Source organism: Merops nubicus, unplaced genomic scaffold (assembly GCF_000691845.1).
Source record: "Merops nubicus isolate BGI_N331 unplaced genomic scaffold, ASM69184v1 scaffold13899, whole genome shotgun sequence".
NCBI classification, from domain to species: Eukaryota; Metazoa; Chordata; class Aves; order Coraciiformes; family Meropidae; genus Merops; species Merops nubicus.
In genome coordinates, this window is record NW_008630260.1 from 8,770 (window position 1) to 20,163 (window position 11,394).

General features: G+C 43.0%; 1 protein-coding gene across 1 annotated transcript in view; it reads right to left on the bottom strand.

Annotated features, from left to right (window-relative positions):
- Positions 1 to 5,410: 5,410 nt before the first annotated feature.
- The window catches only part of LOC103779595 (importin subunit alpha-5-like), a 20,833-nt gene continuing 14,849 nt past the window's right edge, over positions 5,411 to 11,394 (bottom strand). Inside the window, exons 4-6 of the mRNA XM_008947233.1 lie at positions 10,810 to 10,937; positions 9,913 to 10,091; positions 5,411 to 8,440 (exon numbers count right to left, since the gene is read on the bottom strand). Of these exons, the coding sequence (XP_008945481.1) occupies positions 8,253 to 8,440; positions 9,913 to 10,091; positions 10,810 to 10,937 (495 nt within the window). The 3' untranslated portion in view covers positions 5,411 to 8,252. The remainder of the gene's footprint in view (positions 8,441 to 9,912; positions 10,092 to 10,809; positions 10,938 to 11,394) is intronic.

An 11,394-nucleotide genomic window follows, 5' to 3' on the forward strand; every position in this document is an offset into this window, starting at 1 on the left:
AGGAGGAAATGAAGAGACCAAGGACTGGAGAAGAAAAGCAGAGTCCTTTTCACCACTGGAAGGAGGACTGGTCACATTTGTGTGTTGTGTACTCCCATGCTCACAAAAGAATGAATACATTATCCTGTAATCAATAAAACTAGAAATAACCCATTTTCTATTCCTAACACCCTCCCCTCCCCTCCTCCCAGCACTCTTCTTCATGGTTAGTGGAAGAGGACAAGTACACAAACTGGATGGACAGAACATCATGGGATGGTTTCCCACATGTGCTATGCACAAGACTCTCTTTTTAAAAGACTGCAGGAGCTATACCTGCATTCTTAGTACCAGTCTCCTTCATGAAGTCTTATGCTCTTACTTACCACTTATGAGAACAGGGACAGGAAAGGACAGCCCATTTGGTTTCCACTTGCACAGCCATACTTGTGTCACAGAGGCACCCACAAACCAGACAGCAGCAGGTACCCAAAAATTCAGATTTATTGTAATCAAAATTACTCGCCACTTCTGACAAAATTAAATTACAAGTTTGGATGTCAGTTGGGAATTTACTACTACACAACTAGTTCCTATGCTTTAAGGACTATTCTTTCTAGAAAGTGAACCACAATGTGCAAACACTCAAAGGGAAAACCTCCCACAGGAGGGTATCCCAGGTGGGGCGAGGTGCTCAAGGATATATCCAGAAGTAATATTCACTCACCAAACGGTGGGGGGGTGAGGCTCACTCAATCTAGGGACATATCCTTGGACAGCATCCCATTCCAAGGGGAGGATTCACAGCTGCAAGGCCTGCTTGCTCCAAGAAAACCAACTCAAAATCAGCTCTCCAGTGGGGCTCCATTTGTACCCCAGATGAGTGCGCACTGTGGTCATTCCAATTACTTGGGGGCAAGTGCGTGCAGAAGGCAGGCCAAGGGCCTGCTCATGGAGCAGCTGGCTAATTGCTGTGAGGCACTGAACTCATCTTTATTAGGTCTGGCAAGCCCCAGCCTTCATGAGATTTTTGTCAGGCCAGCTGCACCTGCCAGAACTTGCAGAAAACAAAACACCCTCACCGGCAGTCATCTGCCATCACTACTTCAGCTCCCTTGAAGGTCCCTTCAGGGAGGATGGTACTATGTGTATTCTATACTGTTATCATCTGTTTCAAATACTCCTTATATTCCTCTTTGTGCAAGAGAGAACAATGATTTGGGGAGCCCTTGAGTCAAGAATAATTGTATGACCTGTAGCAACATTGTCAAAATGATCACAAGTTACTAGAAATTCTGCTTACCTGTTCTAGGCCTGATATATTCTGTCTGCATTTGTTTAAGTGAAGGATTACATTTTGTGGAGAACTGCCTGCCTTTGATAAAAAGAGGAAGGAGATCAATAGTGAAGTGGCATTCCAGAGAACCAGTGTGTTGCAGATGACAGCTTTAGAGTTTTTACACCAGAGCTGGTAGTGAGATGAGAACTAAAGGAAGAGATGACTACTTTGAGGAATATTGATTGAGCAGCAGCTTCAACCTGTGCTATCGGATTTACCATTTACAGGCACATGAGTGTGAGCAAGTCCATCAAGCATTCCTGCTCCCTGCTGCTGAGCTTTTTTCCAAATCTCATTTAGATTTATTTGCATTTTTCTCCCCTTTAAATTGTCATCTGTGCTTTCATGATGCTGGCCCACTTAAAGATCATCTGCCTCAAGTTTTAGAAGCATCAGACTCAGTAACACCTGCAAAGAGCATCTCCCAGCAGTCCTACTTCTGGCATTCATCCCAGAAGTCACACACTGCTCAAGCTGAACAGCCTGCAGCAACTGGAGATGGTATTTTTCCTCCTCCTTTCAGTTCATTTGGAAGAAAATGTGGGCTGGAGCTGTCCGGACTGCTTGGAACTATGTTATTTCCCAGGACTGCCTGCTAACTGTCCCTGGGGACTCCAGAAGCAAAATGCGTGTAGGTTTGACAGACTTCCTGATGGTGGGAGATGGACTATTTGTCCAGATTATTTTTGTTGTGCTACTGAAAATTAACACTATTGCTGAATGAATGAAAGGCCTTACAAAAACGCAGGGTAAATCCTGTCTTTACACCTGGAAAGACAAGCAGTAAGATACCTACTGCAGTCCTCTCTAGTACTTTGTCCTTTACTTGAGGTAGAAAATAGCTGCTGCAGTCTTCCTTCTGAATTACGTTTTTGGGTACCACTCAATATTGATGAGATGTAACCAAACAAGCTGTGCAGTCATTCACCACAGAGGTTCCAACCTTCAGGTGATGATGCCATGACCTTCTATCAAATTCTCTGTAAGGCCATTATCACAAGCATACTGTCAGTCAAGCAGAGCAGGCTTCCACAGCTTCATCCACTCATTTAGTGCCGATTGCAAGTCATGCTTAATTCCACTGCAGATGCATGAACAGATCTTCCACGACAGCTCTGGTGCTTTGCCACAGCAGGAGGGACACAGGTGGGGGGGGGGGAAAAAACAACAACAAAAAAACACACCTTCCCAGGTTGTGTCTCTGCTCATGTATTAAATGAGACGAAAAAGGAGAACATGCACTTCAAACAGTATTCCAGGTTATCATGAAGAGAAACTTGTGATTTGATTTATGCTTGGTGATGGCAGAGCTTCAAACCGTCCATCTCAGAAGTGTCCCCTTTCAATAAGCACCTCCCAGTGCACTCTGTGACCAGAACTGGCAGGTACCTCATCTAGTTTTGGAAATAAACCTGCTTGGACTCATCCAGATGGTAAAGTATTTCAAAAATATGCAAAATGCTACTTAGAAAGCAACACCTTGGAGCAGCAATGGTCACCAGTTTTTCATTTCACTTAAATTTCTATAAGCTTTATGCTATTTACTAAAAAAGCTGAACTCTGTTGCAGTGATTTGAGAAAAGCTCATTGTTGAAGTAATATAGCCTTCCTTCTATCACTCTGGTATCTCCAGTATCTCAGTACCTATCATCAAACCACCCACTGCATGCCCGTTTTCTTTCAGGTTCCACAGAGACTCCAGAGTCTCAAATAAAAGCCTGAGCCACTGGGCTTTGTGCTGCCTCCAGCACACTCCCAACTGTTACACCATTTTCTTTGCAAGCAGTTGGTACTGGCAGAATGGTGTAACTCAGAGGCAATGAAAGAAAGGGCCTCTCTCCTCCTGTGATGGCTTCCTAGGAAGCACTTCTAAACACAGACAATGGTTAAAACCTGCCCAAACCACCCCATTTCTGGCCTAAGCAGCCAGTGTAGCTGGCTGGAGAACACCTGGGAGCACCCAATGAGCTCACAGCTTCAGCCCACAGCCTTTTAACAGTGCTCCATGGAGAGGGACATACCAAGCCCTTAAGCAGTATTTAATTTTCTTTCTCCTCTTTGGTCTGGTCTGCAACACCACTCATGTTTATTCAAAAAAGTCCGATTATCAGTCCTATACCACATTGCTGCACCTGCTCAGAGGCAACGGAAACTTCCTAATGCAACAATCAGCATGACAACTTCAGCACTGCCTCAGGAGAGCACCCAGGAGCCCCATGGACATGGCCATAGCAGTACACAGGGTCTTGTTTATTCTTCCACTAAGACTCTGGCATCTGAAGAAAGACCTTTGTCTACTGGCTAAAACTGGCACGGGAGAGTACCAGTGATAACGATGTGTGATGCCAATCCCAGAAGCAAAGGAATCATACCAGAAGACATGGGGAACTACTTAAAGCCAGCAGAGAGATGCAAGCTGCAGAGATCTAAGCTAGCTGTTCTGCAAGTCCTCGCAGAAGCACAGAGGTGTATCATCAGAAACACTGTCACATGGAGAACCAAAACACCACCCAGTCCAACAGTGTCAGTGCTGACAGTTAAAAAACGCAGGTTCAAAACCATGTAGGTTTTCTGATGTCACTGCCTTCCTCCTTTCCTTTAGGATTAAGTGAAGAGACTTTGACCACCAGTATTTGACTGGCATCAAGGAACCAACAAGGAATTTATGAACAGGTTGAAGTCTCTGGGCAGCAGTTGCCTCAAATGATCACACGTGTTCAGGATGGTGTAAAAACTCTCAGATGATCAAATGTTCACATGTGGTGTCTTCCCAGGAGCCCCAAGCACTGGTCCTGACTTAGTCAACTGAGCTTTCAATAACCTTCTGCCCCATCATCTGCTGTATCCTCCTGAATCCAAGAAAGTGACTCTGCCTGCCACATTCCACTGGGAACTCTACTGACAAAAAGATTGATAGCTCCTGTTTGCTGCCTCAACGTGGATGCAGCTTAAAAGGCATTCCAGGTCTGTGGACAGGACTACTGTTCCAGGCAGCCCTGCACCTTTCTTTTTCTAGCACCCAGTTTAAAATTAGGCATTGTTAAAATCTGAGGGTAACAATTCCACCTCATTGTTTGCTGCAGGAACAACTTAAGAGATTCCTGGGTCTCCCAAATCTTTTCACCTTACCAGCCTATGGGGCTTTTGGAAGGTGCTTAGACTGGATCTCCACAAGCAGACAGAAACAAATGCACTCATTTTACTTTTTAGAATAAGGGGAGAAGAAAATAACGTTGGATCACTTTTCTGGCACTACACATTGCATGGCAGAGCTAAAAGAACAACTCCAGAGCTCCCTAGCCCATCCTATACACATGACCATGCTGCCCCCTACGTGCACACCAAACAAGGATAGATCATTCAAAACACAGCATGACCTTCACAGAAGTGGAGGCTAGGGGTGCTCTCCAAGACAGCTCCTGCTTGGGCAGCAAGACATCCTTTAGGGAAGCAACTGAATGCTGGTTTCAATATTCCTAGCAGAGGACATAACCCTTGCTGGTCTCATGTCAGTCTAAAAAGTGCTTCATTTCTCATCTGAATGGAATTTACAACTTTTTTACAGTAACTGCTGTTCCCAGTTTTTTAGCATCCCTTTTTAACTGCTGATAGCAACACTGAGCGTTCCAGTAAAAGTTCCACAATGCCAAATATAAACTTAATACAAACTCCCCATATCTACATCTGCTAAGGATTTTTTTTGTACCTGTGCACACGACACTAGCCACAGAGAATCGTGTTAGGAAGTAGTGCTCAAGTGGTAACATATAATGATCCTCACACTCTTAACCTGTGGCCTGTTATTTATGAGCTGGGTATGGTTATGCTACATGTTTCCTCTATTAAAATGCAAACAGTTTACTCGCCCTTGGCTTACTGGTTAATTCCATATCAGTGAGCCATTCCTTTCATAATTCACATATATATACAGCTCACATCATTTGTGGCCTTTGTTACAAATAGATTTTGTTTCTTTTCACCCTGTCAGTGACGTTAAGCAAAGCAAGGCCGAGAACTGGTGGCTGGAAGATCTTGATGAAAATACACTCAATTAAGCACCGTTTAAAATTCAGCTGAGACCTACGAGTTAGCCACAATTTAAGCCATTTAATGTGCGCCAGGTCGGGTTTTATATTGTTTTAGTTTTCAGTTAAAATATTACGCAGTACCAGTCAAATGCCTTACACAGTCTAAGCATCTATGACAACAATATTACTTGTGTCACCCAGGCCTGTCACTTCAAACAAACATACCAAGTTTAAGGATTTATACTTATCTGCTCTGAATTCACATATCCATAGCAAAGGGAACAAACACTGGCCAGGCTCCTTACACAGGAAGGCACACCAGTCAGCTTAAATGGACTCTTTTTTAATTCACTCATTTAGAGGCAATTGTCATTATTTTCTTAGGGGGCAGGGGAGGGTAACGCCAATGCACCACATTGTTTTCACTAGCCTGGAAGAGAAAACACTTATATATATAGATATATAGATATATAGGTATGTATATATACACACACGTGCACGTGTGCGCATATATACAGGGGTGTGTGTGTATATATGTATATATACACGCTAGTGTATATATACACAGAATATACATATATGAATATACAGAATATATGCACACACACTTTGCTCAGATTTGTTTACAAAATATGTAGCATTTTTATACCATCCAATAAGAGGTACATGATTTTAAACAAATCTTATAGAAATGACATGTTATTGGAAATTTACACGTAAAAAAATCCAGCACAAAAAAATCCAAAAGCTAAAACAAGATTTTGCTACTAATCAGTGCTTCTATCACCCTTCAAGAAGAGAAACACAGTTATTTATATGTGATGTAAAGGCAATATTGAGGGTTTTTTTTTTGCTTTTTTTTAAATTAACCACCAATTTAACCCCCTAAAATTACAAAGAATCGAAGTCCATTTACAGATCAAGTGCAGTAAACTAAATGTTCCTTCAGCACAAAGCAGCACTAGAGAAAATAACTGGGAGAGGGAAGGTGGAGGCCAACTGGCTTAGCTAGGGAGGCAGCAGGTGGCTTCTGCAGTGGCCACACAGGTCAGAGTCTCCATCCCGAAGCACAGACAGAACCAAAGACTGTATTTAAATAATGGTCACACAGAGCTGATGTTGAGGCCTTTGCCTAGCTTCTTTCAGCAGCTTGACAAGTGATAGGTATATTGTTACCATTCTGCATCCAATGGGTTCTTTTTGTTTTTGCAGTGGCTTGTCACTGAGAGGAGTCACATGGAGGATCTTGCAGACAGTTCTGCCACGAACGCTGACCACAGGTACTTGATGCTGCAGCTGTCAGTGGCGATTTTGAAATGTTTACACTGGACAAATGCCTGCTCCAAGCTCCCAAAATGGCTTGAAAGAACACAGCCTGATGCAGGGGGGAGCAGACGGCCTGGAGAATCCACCGCAGGTACAGAAATGGAACCACCACTTTCAATCACGTGGCATCTCCCCAGCTGTGTGAAGAGTTGGTGTCAGTGTCAGCTGAACTCAGTGAGGGGTGGCTGGCCTTCGCATCAGGTATCTGTGGTCCAAGCAGGCCGCAGAGCCAAGAACATGCTGCTAGCAGAAGGGCAGTCTGCAGCTGCAATGACAGCTGCCATGCAGTCAGCAATGCCTTACAGATGTCACCTGTAGGAACCATGCGTTCCATCCTAATTCACCCGAGGTCCCGTAAACAGCAAAAGGGAAAAAATGAAATGGAAGGGCCAGGTGGCTACGGGTGGAATATTACTATCCTTTCAATGTAGTGTCATTTCAGTTGTTAAATAAAGGGCTTGAACCAGAAGGACTCTGTTTTATCAGGTGAGCTGGGGAGGAAGCTCTTATCTTGAGAAAATGAAAAGGAGATCCAACGCTCCTTGTGCTAAGTTTTACAAATTAAGATTCCTGTATTCAGAAGGTTGTTTTTCAGAAGATAAATCTGTTCAAGTCACGCTGTGTAAAAATGTAAAGAGGCAGACAGGAATTTTTCAGCCATAACTATAATACCAAGGACCAGGCTCTGGAGCATGAAGTCAGAAAGGGCTTGATTTTTAAGAAAGGCCCGGCTGGATCATACTGTGCTGGCAAGCAGAAGTGGGGGACAGTTTCTCCAATCTAGAAGCTGGTTTAGAAAGTCATTTCTGGAGAGGTGGTAAGAGTGCCCTATTCACAGGCTCTTTGTTTTTTTTGGTGGATGGAAAGACTGGGAAGGTATATGAATCTCCACAGTGGTCTGCACTCCAGCTTGGGAGCTCAGTGTTGAGAAGGGATGGGGCCAGATGTTCTCAGTATTCTTAAGAACCAGACAACACGTCCATTGCAGCCTGTTGTTGCAGGGGACAGAGAACTTATTCCATTTGTAACATGTTCTATATGCCAATAACCCCAGGTGGCACATACCGCAAAGTGGATACGTTGCATGTGAAGATTTAACGCATCTCACAGAGCCATCCAAAGAGGCATCCAGGGAAGAACACAGGGAATGAATTCAGCTATGTTTTCAGAAAGTCTGAATGGGTCCCTGGACTGCAGGCACACACTGCAGCTCACACAAGAGGAAAGCAGCCTCATCCTGGGTGCCAGGAGTGTGGGGGCTAGTGGAGGAGGGATTATTTTCCTGTAATAGGAGCAGGGAATATCTCAAAGTATAGAAAGGTGCCTCAACTCCACGAAGATGACAGTGGTGAGGTTCAGAATCTAGAGGAGAAGGGTGATTCTGGCAACCCCTTGCCAAGGAGGGGGCATCCTGCCACGGAGAGCCAAAAGTTTTCCAGACGTATGTAAGAGCATGTGCACAAGGCAAGCAAATGAGCGCAAACAGGGTTATGGAAAACATTGAGAGAATCACTCCACGGGTGGCTTGTGGCTCGACAACAGGACTGGCTAGGTAGAGGAGCACACAGCACAGGGGCACCTCAGAGCTGGAAGCCTTCCATGGGAGCCTCACACTGCTGGAAGATGTACTGTTGCTGGTTGATATCCACCTGCGGGGCAATGCTGCTGTCTTCGTCCTCTGTTCCAAAGTAGTGCTCAATAAGATCAAAGGCCTTCTGATAAATCTCTTGATTCTCGTGGCTCTGCAGGAATTCTATCTTGTCCAGGCCTGCAAATAAAAGTATGCAAAAGTTACAGTTCTGTAAAAGCATATGACCATGGTAGTTTTCAGTCTGTTGTGAACGTTAAGTTCCATGACAATTCTCTTGCACCTTCAGAAAGAACAGGTCCCTCTATGGAAACACCTGCCTAACTAGTACTCTCCACAACCAAGGAAAACCAGGTTGGACTAGAGAATTCCCTGCAACTGTGTGATTTGTTTTATATTTTCTATCTGCCTCTACCCTTTCACTCAAAAAAGCAAATCAACAAGCTCAAACGTGTACAGAACAAGGCCTCAAAGACTTTTTCTGAAGAGGCTTTCAGGACCGTGTTTCCTGGCGGTGCATTCACCATGCTTTGTTTACAAGGACCATGACTACAGAATCATATCACTGCAAACTGGAAGAGACTTTTGGTAATCATCTAGTCCAACCTGCAGCCCAGCCCAGCACTACCACCAACACCAGGTTAGAGTCACCTCTGTTGAGCCAAGTCTTCAAAAAGTCCAAGGAGGATGACTCCATTACTTGACGTGTATCACGTGGACATACAATGCAGTTAAGCTCATGCAACCAGTTTTTGGGCAGATATTAACCAGATGGGCAAACTCTGGCCTTGCAGGCAGAAACAAATGAAAATAATACAGCAAACTAACCTATCTTTGATACCTAGGAATGATGTTATAATGAAATCCAAGTCTTAGCCACTCTAGTAAATCTCCAGTATTGGAAACTGCAGGGGCTTTCTAGTCTGCTCCTTTTACTATGTATAAAAGACTAAGGAAACAATTCTCTGATACTCTATAGACATTTCTGCTACACTAACATGAAAAGAGAAGTTAAAACCTAGAAGCAGGCCAAAAAAAAAAAAAACCAACCCTGTTCTGATATAACTCTTACCTGGAAGTCAATGAAACCATGAGAGGGAACTGTGGTTCAAGAAACCATGTTCAGTAATACTATCCTCTTCTATACTGCTCTTGATAACCCATTTTCATTTTTCTTAAGCTCTTGCCAATCGACAAGGAAACTAACCTTAACAGCAGCAGTACCTCAGCACAGGGATGAAATCATGCCAGTAGATGCCACAACCTCAGCACAAAAGCAAACAAGGAAGTTGCTGCTGCTGGCACAATTATACAGGGCAGCAGAGAGGAAAGGGAAAGGTTTGAAACCTGAGTTACAGAGCAGTGCACCTGAACTCCTATCTGCTGTGCCGAGAAGATATTGAGACTGAATGACAACCAGAAGGCTCCCTCAGGTCAAAAAGTAAGAAAAGAGGATCTGCATATAGTCTCCAATCTACATCCAGACAACAATACTGTAAAAGATGGAGTACACTGGTAAAGGGACACTTGTCAAAGAACAGTTGATTTTCAGATAATAGTGATGAGGAAATGAATAGAATTGCCTCTACTGAAACGAATGGTTTTGTGATGAGTGCTTTAACCCCTGACCTCCACAGAGGCTTTGCTCATACCATAGGCTTCTTCAATAAGAGCGCAGTAGGGATTAATGCCAGTGTCACTGCGTTTGGACTCCTGCTCTCCAAGCCTCAGGATGTTCTCCAGACCATTCAGTGCCACTTGCACAATCTTTGAGTCCATTACTGTAAGGAGGTCACAGAGTGGTTTGATGCATCCCAGTTCTACTAAATACCTGAAAAACACCCCACAGAACACAGTAAATTGCCTGTAAAATTATAATTGGCTGTTTAAGCACTTAACATGAAGGTCTGAGAACCAAATCAACCTAACAAAATATCAGCTTGACTGGATAAACAGGAAAAATTATAGAACTCTATTTTTATCTAGTCAGTTCTGTGGAAACAATGAAAATAGCTTTCGAATAACTTTTGTCTGTCTCTCTGAAATAATTTAATGTTGTAACAAATTAATGTATCTGTAATTGCAATTTGTAAATATTTTCCTATTAATTTAAACTCCACTAATTTAACATATTTATAATTGTATGATTTGATTGTGTATAAGCATAATGCACCAGTGTGAGTTAAACAGGAAAAACAATGCACACGATGCCCTTGTCTGAGGGGCTGAGCTATTCCCCTCCAGACTGCTAATGCACTTTGTTAAAATTTACAACCCCTACTAAAAAACTAGTTTAAAAGTCACATTTAGGTTTTTTACGTAAGAGAAATGGTTCCATTAATTCAATAATTGTTACAGCTGACATACTTATGTGATTTCTCCCTAGAGGAATGAATGGCTCATTCACAACTCAGTACAAAGACATGGTCTCTCTGGATACAACACTGGAAGCACAAAGAAAGGTTTTCCAGTTTCTAGGTTATCAGCTTGATTTCTTGCACATAGATTAATTCACTCAACTGTACTGAAAGATATAAGCTATTTCATACTTGATCTGTTCAGCAGAGCCTCCAGACGTTGCATTTGTGATTGCCCAGGCAGCTTCCTTTCTTGTCCGGAACTCGGCCGTTTGCAAAATGTTTATAAGAGCTGGAAAGATATGGGCATCTATGACTGTCTGCAAGAAGAAACAGCATGTCAAGGTTATAATAAAAAATCAAATAACTTCCTTGTCCTGAGCTAGTTAGCGTCTACATCAAACACAACACAATAAACAATGAAATGTTACTTATCAAGGGGTAAAAATGAATTTTCAGCTTTACATTCAAAGTTGTAGTTATCATCAGAGTCTGTGCTTATACCAGAAGAACTCAAAGCACATTCAGACTGAAGTGACTGCCCTGTCTAATGCAGTACTTCAGCATACCTTGACAGAAAAAGAATGCCATACCTCCCTTGTCTTTCCAGTCAATGAATCACTCAGTTATTAAGTCAGTAAACCACTAAGTCATCAAGATCCTCTGTTCAGAGAAAAAACTTCATAAGCCTGTGTGTTCAACTACATTTCCACTGGGTGAGACAACAGAGCAAAGAAAGAATGTACTCTAAGAACACCAATATATTCTTTCCTGCTG